General features: G+C 37.5%; 1 protein-coding gene across 1 annotated transcript in view; it reads right to left on the reverse strand.

The window, feature by feature from the left end:
• The window catches only part of Stk26 (serine/threonine protein kinase 26), a 58,918-nt gene that overhangs the window by 17,958 nt on the left and 21,638 nt on the right, over positions 1-19,322 (reverse strand). The window contains exon 3 of the mRNA XM_005401218.2: positions 8,811-9,041. Within this exon, the coding sequence (XP_005401275.1) occupies positions 8,811-9,041 (231 nt within the window). The remainder of the gene's footprint in view (positions 1-8,810; positions 9,042-19,322) is intronic.

Here is a 19,322-nt window from a genome sequence, read left to right on the forward strand (position 1 = left end):
AAAAAAAAAAAAAAAGAAATCAACCAATAACAAATGCTGGCGAGGCTGTGGAGAAATAGGAACTCTAATACACTGCTGGTGAGAATGCAGACTGGTGAAACTACTGTGGAAATCAGTTTGGAGATTCCTAGGTCTAGAGGTCTCATTCAATCCAGCTATTCCTGGGTATTTTCCCAGAAGATCTGAAAACAGCATGTCACAGCGATATATGTGCACCCATGTTCATAGCGGTGCAATTTGTAATGTCTAAATTGTGGAAGCAACCCAAATGTCCATCCACTGAGGACTGGATAAAAAACTTGTGGTACTTTTATATAATGGAATATTACTCAGCTATAAAGAAGGATAAACTTGAGGCTTTCATAGAGAAATGGTCACAACTAGAAACCATACTCATAAGTGAAATAAATCAGACCTGCATGTGCAAGCACTGCATTGTCTCACTAGTGTAAAACCTGAAAGAGTTAATTTAAACTAGGAGATATCATAGACATTGTGAAACAAAAGGAAAATGCTCAAAAGTAAAGGGCAACTGGGGTGTGGGAAAAGAAAAGGGAAAGAAGGAGAAATTATGTATGTATGTATATACAGGGTAGCTAACATAGTGGTACTACTGTCATCTATTGCTCTATAGAAAGGAACAGTTAATGATTACTTGTTTGATCAATCTTGTATGTCTCTATTTGTTTTCCGGAGAAACCATTTTGAAGGTAACAATAAGTAATACAATAGCCATTGTTAGTTCCCTACAACTTTGTCTGTAACTCTCTTTCGTTTGTATTGCTCTTACGCTATTTTGTAAATGGATGTCTGTTTGTTAAAATGTTTGGTAAATTGTGAGAAACAAAAGTTAATTAAAATAATTGTTTTAAAAAATAAAAAAAAACTATAGCATAAAGTAATAGAGCTTCCTGTCTCTGTACCATTTCATCAGTGGTATTCTCTAAATTTTTGTGATATCACATTATGGACTGGGTTGTACTATGCTGCCAATAGCCAAGTTGTAAATGAACTGCATTCCAAAAAGTCCATTTTTAAATAAGATACTTGGAACTTTTAAAAGAAACATTTTCCCATAAAAATAATGTCTAGGTTCCTGGGGCAGTTCCTCTAAAACACAACTTTAACACAAATGGATCTATAGTAGAACATACAGAGTTTCAGAAAAATCATTGTTATTTACACCTTAAAATTTTTCTAGGGGAAAAATATATTTAGAATCATACTTCAACTTGGGATACCAAAAATGCATATCTCATCTCACAGCTGGAGCTGTGGAATGAAGATTCTCAAGCTACTGCTAGAAGTCTTCAAACTCTAAAATCCATAGGCAGTACTCAGAAGCTCAGTTTAAAATTTCCAAGCATCTCCATGGGGCTAGGACTGTATGAAGGCTCAGAAGGGACTCCAGTGATATGATGTGTGCTTCAGAGACAGTGGAGGGTGGAAGAATCAGAGCCCAGTTGACATTGTAGTGCGGTGTTAGATCCCTACTTAGGGTTATGGACTGAGCGGGAAGGGCCTGATTAAGACAAAAGGGTTCCCCTTTCTTGATGCTGAAACTATGGGGGATACATAAGAAAAACAGACAGTGTTCCCAATTGCTGCCCCTGCCCCAGACTCGTCTTAACATACATTCTGTGTGTTCACAGGAGGCCAGTTGGACTTCAGGAAAGAAACAGTTGAGAGTCCTATGTCCAAAGTGGGAAAAAGAGGAAATAAATTCCTGCGATGTTGGGAAGGGAAGAGAAGTTCTAGGAGTGGTTCTTGTACCTTGTGTTTACATGGAAAAATTAGGCACTCAGAACCTGAGGATTACGAACCTGATGTACCTTAATTTTTAAGAGAAGAAAAAGTCTTTCTTACAATGGCTTATGCTTAAAATTAGCTTTCTTTTTGCCACAAGTTTCTTTCTAACAATCGATTCCCTGCCCTGTGAATTCGGAAAGTTTCCCATGCACCTGACACTTAAAAGAAAACATGTTAATCTGTTTTGCAGCTCTGTGTAAATGAAAGCACCTGTTTTCCAAGTTAAAAATGACGTATGGTTTTTTGTTTGCATGAAATCAAAATGGAAACTTACCAACTCGCTCTTTGTCACCATATAGTATTTGTTAAAAGTTTGAAATGTGACCTAAGAAAACAGGGTATACTACCGAGCTATTAAAGTTGCATCTAAGCAATTTCTAGGTCAGAAAATTAGGCTTCCTTCCATTAAATGAGCTGTTCAGTACAACTAGGACTCCTCTGTGACAGGTAGAAGACCAAAACTACCTAATAGCTTCACTGACTACATGCTTTCGTCATTTGTGGAGACAAGCATCCCTGGAGGATGGCCATAGGTCTGGACATTCTGAAGATCACAAGGTAGGCCTGAGCCTGGAGCAAGGCTTGAGGGAACACGGTAAGAATAGGAACACTTGGCTGGCAGGCTCCTCTCTGCTCAAGGAAGCTTCACCCACAGAGATTCGTCCTTCCAGCTCCTGGTCTACAGCCCATTGAAACGGGCCAATGAAAACATCAGTCACAAATGAACAATCTCAAACAACCCAGACATTTATTTTTGGGTATGACAACAGCTTCTACCTTTGATGTCTGTAGAAAGACTTCAGTGTTGGAGAATGCAAATAAGTTTGTTTGGTTTGATTCTTAAGTCACTTCAACTACTGAGGTAGTATCTACAATTCCAAAAGAGCCAAGACACTGTAGACCATAACCATAAACCAAGCATAGGAAGTCTCTGGTGGAAAAGCTCCACTTCTCCACTTTAAAAAAAGAACGATTTGAATAATGGTTTGGTGGAATAAGATTAAAGTTCAGCATCAACATGGACGTTCAGTCAGGGGTTCAGAAATTGTTCCAAAATTCAGAACATCTAAAAAGTAACTGCTGTACAGTTGCACTTTTCATTAACTTCATGTACCTTTCACTAACTGTAGGAAGTTAGTTTTCAAACTATTGTTATCTGAAGCATGAATCCTTTGAATCCCAATTATGTGCTGATAAAGTAGAGACTTGGCCAAAGTAGGAAAGAAATGCTACTGTGAACTTGAAGACCATTCAAAATACTCCCTCTGTGTATTTGAAAGAGGATCATTTGTACTATATACATGTTGAATTAAGTGGCTGGTGTATTAATTGAATAGCCAGTAATAACACTGAATATATTTTAACCAGAATGTAAAGTTCTTTAAACCAGTCTTAAGATAGCTAGAGGAGTCAAACTGATAGAGACAGAAAGTGGAATGGTGGCTTCCAAGGTGTGGTGATTGAGGAGTAATTGTTTAATGGGTACAGAGTTTCAACAGGTAAAGATGTCCTGCAGATGAATGGTGCTGATGGTTATGCAACAATGTGAATGTATTAGTGACAGTGAAATGGTACAATGGTTTAAATGGTGAATTTCATGTTATTTATATTCCACTACATTTTTTTAAACCGTATAAAACAGGTGTGTGGCACATGCCTGTAATTTCAGCACTGAGGAGGCTGAAGCAGGAAGATCAAAAGTTTGAGGACAGCTTGGGCTATTCAAAGAGTGTTTGAGGCCAATTGAGGCTACGTAGTGAGATCTTGTCTCACAAACAAACAAAATGCACAGCACTTAAGACATTCTAGAACTTAAAGGGACAGTAGCGATCATCTTATCTAGACTACAGTGAGACAGACACTCTTCTGCCTCTGAATTGTTTTCTTCCAGGTTGAGAGATCTTGTCCAAGCCCTGCATTAACATGTCTACCCCCACCGAGATCATACTCAAGACCTAGTTCAAATGTTACCAGCCAAGTTTTAGAATTATTGGATTTTACATGCCCACCAATAAGTGGGTAATATTAGCCAAGTTAAGAAATATGTATCCGAAGCTGAAGAGAGGGGCAAGAATCAGAAACATGGATTTAGAAGTTGTCAGATTAAAGTGGGTGAGATTGACCAGGGCAAATATGCAGAATAATACACAGAGTAGGCACATAATATATACATCTCTGGTAAATTGAGGCTAATACAAAGCTCCCTAAAAGATGTATTACAGTAAGTTTAAAGCTACACTTATGTGACTGAATCTATTTTGGAATATTTTACTTCATTTATTGTATTCTTTTATAAAATAAAGAAGATTGGCAGTGGCATATGTACATATAGGGAAGGGATATTTCCTTTATTTAAACTTATATCTGAAGGTGATTTTCAGCAGCAAATAAAGGCATGATTCAAATTCTGTTCAATGCCTGAGTAAGATTCATTTTAAGATTTACACTGAACTAGAAAAATATTTAAGAATTATAAAAGATTCCTCCAATATTATGAGATCAGAAGGGAAGTGTTTGCTTATTTTACCACTCTTCATAAAGACTAATTTTGTCTGTCAAGAAAATCTGCACTGAACCAAAATGAAAGGAAAACACTGTGGTCATACTGATGTGTTTGTCTGGTTTTTACCCTTGCTTTTTAAAATGAAGGTATACAGTGAGCTCAGTCAAAAGGAAGACCTAGTTCATTTTGGCATGTCTCAGGGAAATCACTACAACTGCAAATAGTCTTAGGGAGCATATAAGTTTCTCCCAAATTCAGTAACTTTTCCCTACAGCTTACAGCAGGCTCTTGGTTATGTAGGATAACATGTGTAAGAACTACCTGAGAAAAACCCATATCCAACATTACTTAAGTAACTTCACTTGTAAAAATCCCATCTTCTGAAATGGAAGGACGAGTTACAAAAGGTACATACACTGATTGTTAATGCACTAAGAGGGCGTGACTTTGGATTATGCTGAATGCATTAAACAGAACCCTGTTATATTTGATGGGAAAATCACATTTAGAATAAAAATGCAAGTCCACACAGTTACACAATGGTTTAATATAAACAAAAAATAAATGAGTTGGTAGTATTAAAAGATTATAAAATCATAGGTTATTTCTCTTTTCCTGTGTGTATGTATTTGTTTATTAGAGATACACATACACACACACACACATATATGTGTATATGTACTTTAAATAGGTTTAGGTAATAAATAATCATTGTCAATCAACTGTGAATTTCTCTGTTCTTATCATGAAACAAAATGTTTTTCAAAGTAGTCTTTTGATCCTAGATTTGTTAATGATTGGTAAAAGAGATAAAAATCATTCAGTTTAATCCTTTCAGAAATGTCTGAGGCAATAGTTTGTATATCATCCACAACCAAGATTTGGGTCAAAACAAAAACATAGCTTTTATTTATTTAAAGATTAATTACTGGATAACCAGGGCATATAAACTACTTTGTTAGGTCTTGGACGGAATTTTTTAAAAATGTAAAATACTAGAAATAAAAAAATATACAATTGCAATACATTCTCCATGAGAACATTGAATATAAATAAATAAATGCTATAAGTAACCAATAAAATGTTCAACACCATGTCAGTAGTTCTTTTCAATATGACACAGAACAACCATTTTAAATGTTATTTAATATTTGACATGAGTTACCAAAAATAGCTTATCTGTTACAGGTGCGTAAAAATAGAAAGAGTTTGGGTTGTTCTAGAGTAGGTCTGGAATTATCAGATTAAATCCAGAAAGAGTAAACCAAAACAAGCAAATATCACACACACACACACACACACACACACACACTATATATAGTATAGGTATACACACTTCTATATAGTATATATACTATATATTGAAATTGAATGATTACTCCTAAAATTCCTGTAAAAGAATATAACCTGCTAATTTAGTTTTTTAGAAACAAACATAAATACAAAATAATGTTACAAAGCACCAAAAATTATGTATGCAGTAAATGACAGTACCAGCTAACACTTAAAAGTAAATGCTGAAAATGGATACAGATTACCATTATTATTCATCTCTTGGGGGGGCCTTTTTCTCATATTTCATAAAAAAGGATTCAAATGACTACTTGCTTAATTGTGTCTTATCTGCAATTTGTACAAACTTTAATCATAAAACTGTACCATTTCAGTCCTATGCCGGACTGGTGGTGAAAATGAGCTTTTAATTTTTATATCTTCAGCCCCTGCTACAGTGTTAAGACGTGGTGGCTGCTTCATTGTTTAGGGATCCATTCTATGCATTCATTCCTCATTCATCTAACTCATTACAATAAGTTGAGGTTTGATAAATATACGTACCAGTAATAACTAAAGTAAATACAGATAGGTTAAGAAAGCAATGGCAAAGTGAAATCCTGAAGATGGAGGAGTAGGAGATACTAGTCTTTATCGTCCCAGAGACAGATTGGTAGATAGATAGACAGATAGATAGATGAAAGAAGAAAGACAGCTATCCACAAACCAAAATAACTGCGAGAAAAGTCAAGAGTTCATTTAAGAATCGATAGCAACACAGCGGAGTACAAGAAGGCAGAATAGCCCCCACAGGAAATATGACTGGTGAGATTAGCATACCTCAGACACCAAGAGACAGCTAGAGCAAAGAAGAAAGGCTGAGGCTATCTGTATCACCCTAACTCGGAAGCCCCTGGTCTCGGCTGCTCTGTGTTGCTACTGGGATACTTTATACAGTCCGTCCTGCCAGGGCGCCCAGGAGGGCGGCCCAGCAGCACAGTCTAGCAGCAGACACTCTAAGAGAAGCCTGAAGAAATGGACATGCACTCTCCAAGCCTGTACCAACTCCTGACTCCCAAGTGATGCCAGAATCCATGGCTCAGACCCGGGCTTTGAAGCTGTACAGCTTCCACATGCTTCACATCCTAGAGTCACAGCCTCAGACAGCAGGCTCACCCCCTGTCCGGAACCAAGGCCTCCCTGTGTGTGCCTGCGCTCCTCATACCAGTGCAGTGGCTCCTGAGAGACAACATGTCCTCCGGACTCTGGACTGTCTCTGTGGCTGCGCTGTATGCATCACACCTCAGCCACCAATGTCACTGCAATCGCTAGCCAAGGTCTCTCTACGCATGCCCACACTCTAGACACCTGTAGCGAGCTGCCATTGAGAGCAGCTATGTGGTAGACGGTCTGTGTCGGAACCGCACCTACCCACACTTCAGACCGCCATGACAAGCTGGCTCACACCCATCCACAACAGCTCAGCCACCAGCGAGAACACAGCACCTCCACACCCTAAAGAAGCTTTAAGCATGCCACATCCTCCTTCTCCACCAGCTTGATAGGCAGCGCTTCCTGCATGCCTTTACCAGTGCTGCAGCTGAGAGCTCTGCGTCTTGTACTCTGATACATTACCACCTCAGGCCCCCAGTGGCCATGTCTGCCCTTGCTTAAGGCCTTGACTCTAAGGCCACTCCACTAGAATCATTTATCTGCCATCTTGGACATGTGCACAAGTCAAATGCAGCACCAAGCAAATGACTTCCCCAGCAAGAGAACATGAGATTGCAGGACCCTAGCAGCCACAGACAGGGAAGATCCCAAAGAGACATCACCACTTCTGTGATCGCTGAAGGTCCCCACAGTCTTTGTCAACACTGATCTGAGCTGAAAGAGCTATGTGGAGACCTATAGCAGAGCTTCTGCACCTCAGCTTGAATCCTAGTCAGGGTAGGAAACTGAAACCAGCCCAAAATGGCCAAAGGAGGTAACTGGCCCACCAAATGTACATTCATCAAGACAAGGCAATAAGACGCAACCCCACACAAGCATGCACGTACATGCGCCCTGCACACGCTGGAAGGCAAAAGTAAAATTTCAATATGGGGAGAAATACTTTTAATTTTAAAATAAATTAAACTCTAAGCTAGAATTTTCTACTTATTTATTCTTTAGAGTTCAGCAGACACAAGGTGACATTTGACTCTGGAACTCAAAACCTCTTTGGTTTTACTACCCAAAGGGTTTTCTTCTATTACACAAACACACCTTCATCTGCAGGAACTTTAGTGGCCGCTATTTTCATGATGCTTGAACATGTAAAAACCAACATGGGTGGTGGAATGATACATAATATCCCATTTAATTCCATTTAGAAAATAGTGACACCTGTATAATTATTATAAGTACCACACCCACAGATTCAACCCATTGTAGATTGAAAATATTTGAAGGAAATTTACATCTATACTTAAGATATTCAGACTTTTTCTCATTATTGCCTAAATAATATAGTATAAAACTATTAAATAGCATTTACATCATCCTAGATATCATAAGTCATCTAGAGACACTTCAAAGTATGCCGCAGGAAGTACACAGGTTCTATGCAAATATTGCACAATTTTATATAAGGGACTTGATCATCTGCAGATGTTGGTGTCTTTAGGGGGGACATGGCCTCAATCCTTAAGGATAACAATGGATCACTGTATTTCTCATGTACTTCAGATGTTTCATACTCTGCGCAAGGTGACACAGAAACCCAGACTCGCTAAGGTAATCTGTCTTCCATCAAGGAATTCACAACCTAATGTGAGAGAAATGTGGAAATAACCACCATAATTCAGTGGAATATGCGACATGCTTCTTACATATTATATCAATCTGAGGCCGAGTCCAACTGGACTGCTGAGGGCAGTGTGTGGAAACCCCGACGGATGGCTTTTTCCTGACAAGGATATATCTCAAGAACCAGCTGCATTCCTGGTCCTGCATCAATTCACAAGTTCAGGTGTGGAAAGAGGGAGAGCTAAGTACCAGGATACAGTCAGAATACAGCTGCTAGATCTAACAACACTTTATTTGGCACTATAAATGGAATTGGATTCTGCCTGGAGGACGAAGACTGCCAAATCCTAATTTAAGACATTGCCTTTCAGAAAATAGAATTTAAAGAAAAATATAATGAAAATACCTTATGACTTTAATGCAGCACACACATTACCTTTAAATATGATCCATAGTATTTTGTTACATAGGAGCTGTCACACTGACTCAGAACAGTTATTTCTTGCTGAATGTCTTCTATTTCATCTTCGGCTTCCTCAAGGTCTATGATTTTAATAGCAACCACTTGCTGGGTACGGTTATCAATTCCTTTGAAAACTTCTCCAAATGAGCCTTTTCCAATGCGTTCCAATTTTGTGAATAGTTCTTCTGGATCAGCTATATTATTCTAAAAGAAGGAGTAAAAAGAGAAAAGAAGCAAACGTTTCAAATCAAAATTTTGGTTTTGTTGTTAATTGTTTTTTGTCTTTTTGAGACAGGATTTTGCTATGTAGTTCAGGCTGGCCTTGAACTCACAGCAACCCTCCTGCCTCAACCTCCCGAGTGCTGGGAATAGAGGTGTGCACCACCATGCCTGATCTTTGAATCAAAATTATTAAATGAAAGAATATAAATCACATAAGAAAACACTTTTGCAAAGGTTTTTAGATTTATTATTTTTAATCATACATATTATTTAGTACGATTAAATATATGATTTTTTTTTTTTAGTTTTGTTTTTTGGGACGAAGTCTTGCTGTGTAGCCCAGGCTACCGTCAAACTCAAGGCAATTGTCCTGCCTCAGCCTCCTTAGTGTTGGGATTACAGCATGCACCATCACACCCAGCTTTCTTGATTTGTTTTAAGGCCTACAAACTCTTTGACATGCCACATTTGCTTTCTCACAACCACTGTAAGCCCAAACAGCCAGGTAGTCCATACTCTACCGGATCACCAACAGTAACTTGGGCTTAACTGATCCTGCTACCATAAACAACCCCATGGAGCAAATGTGGACTCTGGGATCTAAAAAAGGACCAAGCACATTTTGTAATGAAGCAGCTGACGTCACATAGTTGGCACACTAATGCAAATATATCATTAGTGATAGAATACCTTACTTAAACTAAAGTAAAGCATTTAACATTCTACAATTCTGCCAACATTACCTTTTTTTTGCCTGAGTTCAGGCTGGCATTGAACTCACTTTGTAGCCAAGGCTGGCCTCGAACTCATAGTGATCCTCCTGCCTTAGCCTCCTGAGTGCTGGGATTATAGGTAGGCATGCACCACCATGCCTGGCTAACATTACCATTTAATGCTCCTTCTCTATCTCCAACTCAGCACCTCTGCACTTCCCAACTACTGTCTAAATAATAGAGAACACCGCAAAACATTGGAGGACATACATCTTCTTTTTCTAAACTTGGGATCCTATTTGTACGTAATGCTCTTATTTTGTCTGAAATACGATCCCATGACTTTTACTAAGAACTTCCCCCCAAATCACAGGGATCAAAAGCAAAAATAGACAAATGAAATTATATCAGATGAATAAACTTCTGCACAACAAAAGAAACAACATACTGGGAAGAAAATATTTGAAAACTTCATTTCACAAGGGATTAATATCCAGGACATATAAGGAACAGAACAATCCAGGAACAAATAACAAATCCAATTAAAATGGGCAAAGGCTATGAATAGACACGTCTCAAAAGGAGAAATTTAAACAGTCCACAGCTTAGTGAAAAACTGTTCAACTTCATCAGCTGCCAGGGGAACGTAAATGAGTACAGCCACTATGGAAAACAGTATTAAGGTTTTTCAAGAAACTAAAAGTACATCTGTCGTATGATCCAGTTATCTTGTATCTGGGTATATATTCATAGAAATGACACCAACATATCAAAGAGACACTTGGCCAGGTGTAGTGGTACACACCTGTTGTCACAGCTACTTGGGAAGCTGAGGTAGAAGGGTCATAAGCTCAAAGTTGGCATGGAAAATTTAGTGAGACCCTGTCTCAAAACAATAAAAAAAATATTTAAAGGGCTGGGGGTAAAGCTCAGTGGTAGAACACCCCAGAATTCCAGACCTATAAAGAGAGAGAGGGAGACTCAGAATACTTGAGATATGGAATAGCTGGGCGTGGTGGCACAAGCCTAGCACTTGGAAGACTGAGACAGGAGGAGGGCCATGAGTTGGAAGCCAGCCTGGGCCATGTAGTGAATTCAAGGCCAGCCTGAAATACATGTGAGACCCTGTCTCAAAAAACTAAACAAACAAGGAAACAAAAAAGCCAATATGGACCCAACCTAGATGCCCATTAAAGGGTGAGTGGATAAAAGAAATGTGATAAATACATGCTGGTAGATAGGATAGGATAGGATAGGATAGGATAGAATAGAATAGAATAGAATAGAATAGAATAGAATAGAATAGAATAGAATAGAATAGAATAGAATAGAATAGAATAGGAATATTTTCAGCCATAAAAAAGTGATATCATTTGCAGCAAAATGGGTGGAATTAGAGGAAAGCATGCCAGATGAAACAAATCAGAGGAAGAAAGACAAATTCTACAGGTTCGCCTTCAGATGTTGCTGTTTTAAAAAAGTGATTGGAAGGTATAATAATGATAACTAGAGGCCGGCAAAGGGGAGAGTGGAGATGGTGGTGGGTTGGATGATGAGTTACACACACAGAGAAAGGAGTAAGCTCCCGTGCTGTCCAAACAAGTGGGGTAACTATGACTCACAATAACTTCTTACATATTCTGTGAACACCCAGGAAAGGGGAACTCAGGGTAATGATGAGAAAATGGGAACGTCAATTACCCTGATTTGATCAGTACATAATGCACATGAACATTGAAATATCACACTGTGCCACATAAATATATACAATCATTACAGATTGATCAAATTTTTTAAAAAAGGGTTTAAGGAGGTGAAAACATTAACTACCACAGTTTGCTACATATGGTATACATGTAACCAATTATCATGCAGTGGCCATTAATTTCTTCAATTAAAATAATAATTTATATATATATATATATATATAATATCAGGAGGCTGAGGCAGGAGGATCACTGGGAGTTTGAGGCCAGCCTGGGTTACACAGTGAGTTCAAGGCCACCCTGAACTATATAGGGAGCTGTCTCAAAATAACAAAACAAACAAACAACTGTATATAAATATGAACTTTTACAACTCAGTTCATAATGGGGAACAAGAATAATTAAATGCCTTTCTAAAATAAAATTTGGAATCAAGCATAAGTTTTTCACGTTAACAACTATATAGGTATGACTTTAGATTTTTTAAATCTACCATGTATCCTCATACAGGAATTGCCTTCATCTTGCAATATACACATTTGAATTAATATTTTACTCCCAGCTGGACATCACACAAGCTCATAATGTTAGCTAATCAAGAAGCTAAAGCAGGAGGATTGCAAATTCAAGTCTGGCCTGTACAACCTAGTGAGATGCTATCTCAAAATAAAAATGTTAAAAGGGCTGTGGGTATAGCTCAATGGTAAAGTGCTGACCTAGCTTGTGAGGGGCCCTGAGTTCCATCCTAGGTACAAAATAACATTTCTTTGAACTCTCATGAGATAATCTTTTTCATCTTCACTTAAATATACATTGCTAAAGATATACTGCTGATCAAGTAGAAACCCAAGATTTCCAAGCCTCTCCAAAAGGCACATCATTAGATTATTCTTAAATGCTCTATTAGCCTAAAATTTACTTTGAATTCCTTTGAAATACAAGAGGATGCTGTCTAGCTCTGGTGAGCTATCTATAACCTACTTTGTCAATTGGACCTATTATATCTGTTCATTTGCTGTAATTTTATCTAGTTTCACCTCATCATCAATTTCAGGAGACAGTTATGAAATTACCATGTCCCTTATATCTTATTAGACAGAGGCCATAAAAGTATTTTTCTCTTGTCAATTTCTTTGTACCATGATCCTTAATTAGACAGTGTTACTCCAGTAAACTTGTTCTTTTTGAGATGACTTCAAAACTTACTGATGCTTTTATAGAATTTCAGCAAGTTCTCATTTCCTGACCTGCCTGAAATACAGTCTGTACAACCCCTATTTACATTATAAACTTCACCCATTCTCCTTGATTGGTTTTGTTTTCATTGCACTTTCTGTGTAGGAGTCTTTTGGATATTGCAAGATCCATGTATACCCCTCCCCCATACACACACACCTCCACAAATTAGGTGGAAAAAAATATTAAATTTCCTATAGGGGCTTTAGTGACAGTTGCAGACTTAAAATAGGTTGCAATGTCCTTTTAAGGCTCACATTTTGCTATAATACCTTCTCAAAAACTTCAATACCACAATTACTGGTTTCCTTGGTGTCTTCTTTTATGCAGACATTGTATATACATCATTGTGATTACTACTACATAGTGGCTAACCCACAGTTACCTCATCCTGCTTTGGGTGATGGCTTTGTTTTTCTAGTATCTTTTGGTAAAAATATACAATGCCTTGGTGATAGATTCGTCTCTCTATAACTTCCCAAATTCAGTGGACAGATCTGTGATACAACTACATCACAATTCTCAAGTGTGGAAACACACCATTGATTAAAAACCACATAGCACGTACCTTCTGATACACTCGGGGAAGTATGTATGTTCATTAACTTTGAAACAAGAATCTTCTGTTGTTAAGAAACAAAAATTAAATCCTAATCTTCCCAATTAGTGTTTTAAAAGGATTTGACTGAAATGATCAACCCCAGGGAAGATACAGCTGTTCCTTGCTTCTATAATAAATAGGTTCCTGCAAATATGTAAATCAAAGATTTAAAAACCAAGTCACACTTTTCATTTTTAAGGAAGCTCTGAAGTGAATCCTAAGTCATCAATACAGTTGACAATTTCAAGTCGAGGAACAGCAAGCTGGAGACAGAAAAAGAGAAAAACCTACCACTTGCACAGTGTTTGTGCTCCCTACTCTTTTATTGTGGGTCTAAAACTTATGCCCAATATACCCTTTTCACAGTGAAATGAATCATGAAAATAAGTTTTCAGTAGTTAAACTCACTTTCCTAACTGGGGTTGAGGTTCCTGCCGTACTTGACAGCTCCAGGATTCCTGATAGATAATAGCCAAGTTCTAATTTTCCCTTTACTATCTTATAACAAGTAGTCTAAATATCCTTAATAAAGACAGATTTCTTTCTTGTTTTTAGTACAAGGACACAATTTAAGTGAATAAGACGTAAACAAGCCAGAGGTGATGATGCAGGCCTATAATCCCAGCACTCTATGAAGATGACTCAGGAAGATCACAAATTTGAGCCCTGCCTGGAACAACAACTTAGCAAGTTAGTGAAACCCGTCTCAAGATATTTTTAAAAAGCTGCATGTATCTCAGTGCAAAGGCCCTGGCATCAATCCTCAGAACCAGAAAAAAAAAAAAAAAGACAAACATCTCAAGTAATATAATTAAAAAGCTCCTAGGGCTGGCAATATAACTCAGGAGCACAAGCGCCTGCCTGGTAAGCACAAGGTCCTGAGTTCAATTCCTGGTACCAAAAATAAAATAAAATAAAATAAAAAGCACCTAATACAAAGATTCAGACTTCCCAAATCACTTCTTGGAGACTTCTCTTTGGAGACTAAGGGGAAATCAAGTCAGCACCCTCTCTACCCAGTCAATTATTCTTTTAAGAATATTATAATTGCTAATTTTTCTACCTCTGCTAAAAACTTACAATTTTCTACTATGTCTATACAGTGCTTTCTCAAACCGATAGCCTATAACAGTGTTCTAAGTTCTGTGGCAGCAAACAGGAACTAAGTGAATTTCATATTAATTTACAAATAATGGTAGGTGATTTCTACATGGCCAACCCACAAAAATGGGTCTATGAATGTGAAAACTTCACAGACCCATTTTAAGACATTCACAAATATGCCACATAAATATATACAATATTTCCTTGAAGTCCTTGAGCTTCTTTACCTGTTCTTTGGCTTCAATGTGTATATACCCTTCACCTACAGGTACACTGCTGCAAACGGAAATACTCTCACAAAGGCTAAAGGAGAAATATGTAAGGTGATCATCTTGCTTTTCTCTGTGTAAAGTCAGGGGCAGATGAAAGAAGGTTTTTGGTTTCTCAAACCACAGAAACAGCGAAAAACCTCTTAAAGTTTCCCTAAGTGCAAGGCAATCTGCGCTGTGCATTAGGATCACCTGAGTTAATTTAAAATGCAGCTACCTAAGCTTCCTCCAAAAGCTACTGATTCACAACACCTACGATTAGGGACCCACAATCAGTATTTTCTTGGTATTCTTTTGTCTTATTCTATTTTAGTTTTTATTACTACACGCTTACAATGCATAATGATTACATTCCTCAGAGAGAGTTGGTACGTGGACATGACACATCTTAATTCTTTTTCTCATTCCCTTCCCATCCCCTCCCCGACAGTGTTTTTTAAGTGTACCTAATGATTTCTGTGCAGTCATTTTGGCACCAGTACTGTACTGAGATCAGCGTTTGGGAACCCCTGAGAAGACAGATGTGAAATATGTATCCTTGATTATGGAGAAGTCATTATAGCTCTTTTTCCCAGACAAGCATATGGGTCTTATCTAATTCTGTACACAAAAGTGAACAGCTAGGAAATGAAAATAAAACCAACAGGATTTTGGTATATATGTATGTGTGTGTGTTGAAATTAAGTTTGCAACACTTCTAAAATCAGCAATTTTTTCTCAAGACTAGTTCCATAATATTTTACAAAACAAAAACAATATATCAAATCCCTCTGTGTAAGCACTTTAAAAATTGTTCCTACCCAATATCATCTATGTATTTTCTATAGGTTAAGATGTAATTGATAACAGAGTTTTGTAATTAAGAGCCAACTAAAGGTTTAGATCTAGTTAGCAGTAGAAAATGGGTCCAAGCAGGCACAGTGTTATCCCAGGCCTATAACCCTAGCACTCTGCGAGGCTGAGGCAGAGGGACCCCAAGTTTGAGCACAGCCTGGGCAATTTAACAGCTTTTGGAACCTAGGTCTCAAAAAGAATATTTTTTAAAAAGGGCTGGGAGTGTGACTCAGTGGGAAAGCTCAGAGTTCAGTTCCACTACTGGAAAAAAAAGAAAGAAAGAAAGAAAATGAGAGACACTATTAGGAATAAGCGGCCAAAAGGAACAAGAATATAGACAGAATTACAGTTAGACTTGGGGTTCCAGCACAGTGAAGATCTGCAAAGCCAAAGGGGTGGAAATCACAGATGAAGACTATGTTTCTTTGAATCTGAGCGAAGTAATATGTTCAGCCTGGGACCAAGCGAGAAAACATATTAAGCAGTATGATTAAAAACTACGGTAAATATTTAAAATGTATTACAGTCATTCTTGCCTCTTTCCAAAGCAGTTCTGGGCTGCCTTGGCCTTAGTCAATTCAAAAAGTTTATCTCTTATGGTTATTTTGACTTTAGGGAAAAGCCAGAGGTTGCATGGTGCCAGATCTTGTCAGTGAGGTAGGTAAGGACACACTATGCTTTTATGAGCTTGCCTTCCTGGTGGATGGCTCGGCAGCAGTGTTCACTGTAATTTCTTTTATCACATCTTGTAAAGACACTCATGAAAGAGGGCTTCCAGAACTGCTTCAGAAAATGGCAAAAATGATGCAAGAAATGTGCTTAAAGTCCGGGGAATATTTGGCGGTGGGCTTAATGGCAATGTCTTTCACTGCAATTACTTTTTAAAAAAACATTAACATTCACCATACATTTTACCACACCCCATAAGATTAAGGAAAGGTGGTAGATTTTGCAGAGAATCTGACCAAGAAGGGTTGAGCACAGGTGTTCTGAGATAACTTCCAAGCGCTCAGAACCAAGCTGAGCAAGGCTGAATTCACTATGCTTTCTACTTGTCTCTACATTAATGAAGTCCGGACTATGAATACTCTCAGCGATAACTTCTCGCACTGTAGGAAGGCTGGCCTGTGCTATCAGTGATACCTTGATGAGGAGAGGGATTAAAGGAAATTCTCCTAAGGTCAAGGCTTAGAAACAAGGAGCTCTTACTCCCTTCAAATTCTCAAGTGATAACTCTAGGAGTGGCATGCAGTAAGTAACAAAAAACTTCATCCTAACAATGTACTAAAAGGTAAACAAATGCCGAGTTGACTACCTCTTTAAATCGCTCAGATTAGTCTTCTCAAGCTAGAGAAGAAATGTTTTTCTGGATTACTCCCATGTGTATACTATTACCTGCCATCTAACAAGTAGAATTCGTATAAAAACAGATTATCCTCACCTGGCTCCACAAAGCTCGGATTAAATTACTGTTCTATTACAGTCAGCTATGGTAAGATTTTTCACTTGCTTTCTAAGAACATTGCCTAAAAAATTACTGCCAGAAAAAAAGTGCTTCAAAATCAATAGTTGGGGCTGGGGATATAGCTCGGTTGCACAAGCATCTACCTGGCAAGCGCAAGGTCCTGAGTTTGATTCCTAGTACCAAAAAAAGCCAATACTTGTATTTTCCTTAGCATCACTCAGCTCAAGAATATAGAACACTATCTTATTAAGTACTAGATATCATCCATGCACAACTTATTTGCCCTCAGTCAGAGGCTTTGGAGCTGGAAGGACGCAAAGAAGTCATTCAATCCAACTCCTTATCACTGCTATCAACAATAAACATTTACTCTATGACTACTGTACCCTAAGTGAGTATCACCTAATACAAGCTATGAAATTTAAGGTCACTTATGCCAAAATGATGGTACAGGTAGAAAGATGGTGAGAAGCAATATAGAATGCCAAAATTTTGTATCCTTTGTCCAATCATTTGCCAAAACATGGAAGAACCTGGAGGACACTATGTTAATTGAAGCAAGCTAAAGACAGGAAGACAAGGACTGTATGTTCTTTCTCATATGGAGAATCCAAAAAAGTTTATCTCATAGAACTGGAGAGTAGAACAGTGGTCACCAGGGGCTGTGGGAGGGGTTGTGGCATGAATGTCAGGGAGACGTTGTCCTAAATGATATGATTTCAGATAATTTTTGAATCAATATGAAATTGACTGACCCCCGTACCACCACATATTTCACTTCAAAATCTTAAAGAAAAGTAATCTGCACATCATCTTGACTCTTTGTCAAGGTTACTATATTTGGTCCACTTTTCCCAGGTAACTGTGCTATAACTCACTAGGCTCTTCAGTATGGGAGGCAAAGTAGTGTTTATATTTCATAGCATGATTCCCATGGAATCTAACATCAGGAAGCCAACAGGTTCAGTCTCAACGCTATCAGAAATGTTTAGACTTCATTAACCTTGAACACTAAGATTTTCAGTTTTGTCCATAAAAAAGTAATAAATATTTCTAAGAATAAAAATAATATTTAACATCAGTTGTTAATTTTGTGATAGGTTTTATGTAGACTAGAAATGTTCAAGCAACCATATAAATACTCATATTCCTTTAATAATGAGGTTAAAACAAATTTTTCATGATTTTTTCAAAAATTCTGTAAGAGGATAGATAACATGGTTGTTCTTCTATCTGCTGTTTCTATGCTGAAAGAAACTGTCAATGAGTCTTTGGTTGACCAGTATTGCATGTCTATATCTGTTTTCATGAGAAGCCACTTTGAAGATATCAATATGTAATACAACCACCATTGTTAATTCCCTACCACTTTGTTTGTAACTCTGTATTGTCTGTATTGTGCTTGTGATATGTTGTAAAATGTTGTATGTCTGTTAATGTTTCCCTCCTTTTATCCTTAAAATAAAAAAAATAAAATAAAATTAAAAAAAAATAAAAAAAAAAATTCTGTAAGAATGTGATGATAACAGAATATTTTTCTACTTTGCACAACCTCAGGTTCATATTATCAATATCTGATACAATTGTATGAAATCCTTAAGAGGCTTCTGTGGTTTACATCTCTGGAGCAAAACACTTAACTTGACAATATGTTGCACACAACAGAATAAGAACTAGGATAAAAATTAAGTATGTCAGTGTATGTCTCAAATTGAACATGACATACATGGCCTGAGATCAGATTCCATTAGGTGGTCATTTGTGTAAGTTCATATTTCCACGTTTATAAGAGCTCAAAATATTTAAGTGTGTATAGAAAATGTTCTCAGTTTATCTATTTTTATACTGTACTCACATTGTTGCCTCTCTCAAAGGTTACTGTAACTTGCCTTTGTACCACAAAGTATCGGTCAAATTGTCAGATTTTACATGTGTGCAATGAGAGGAAAGAAACGCAGTCAGAAACACAATTGTAACAACCGTGACTTTCCTTGCGGCCATCAGAGACCATTCCACCAAGACACACTTGAGACTCTTTCTTTAGCCACCCACTTAAAAGGCCATTTTGAGATGGATGAGGCCAGCACTACAACCCTTTATTTGAATGGCAAAGCGTGAAGTCACAGGTTTCACAAAGTATTGGTTTATACTCTGAAGACAACCGTTTAAACTTTCAGCAATATTGTACATAGCAACAAGAAAAATGTGTTCATAAAGCAGAAAGAAGATTAAATTTATAAGTACTTATTCATCTCCCTTTATTTTATTATTCCTATTTTTAAATGCATCTCATTAGGAAAAATACTAAGACTGCAAATATTTTCGTAAAGGATAA

The sequence above is a fragment of the Chinchilla lanigera genome, unplaced genomic scaffold (assembly GCF_000276665.1).
Source record: "Chinchilla lanigera isolate Chin_1 unplaced genomic scaffold, ChiLan1.0 scaffold00072, whole genome shotgun sequence".
Classification (NCBI taxonomy): domain Eukaryota; kingdom Metazoa; phylum Chordata; class Mammalia; order Rodentia; family Chinchillidae; genus Chinchilla; species Chinchilla lanigera.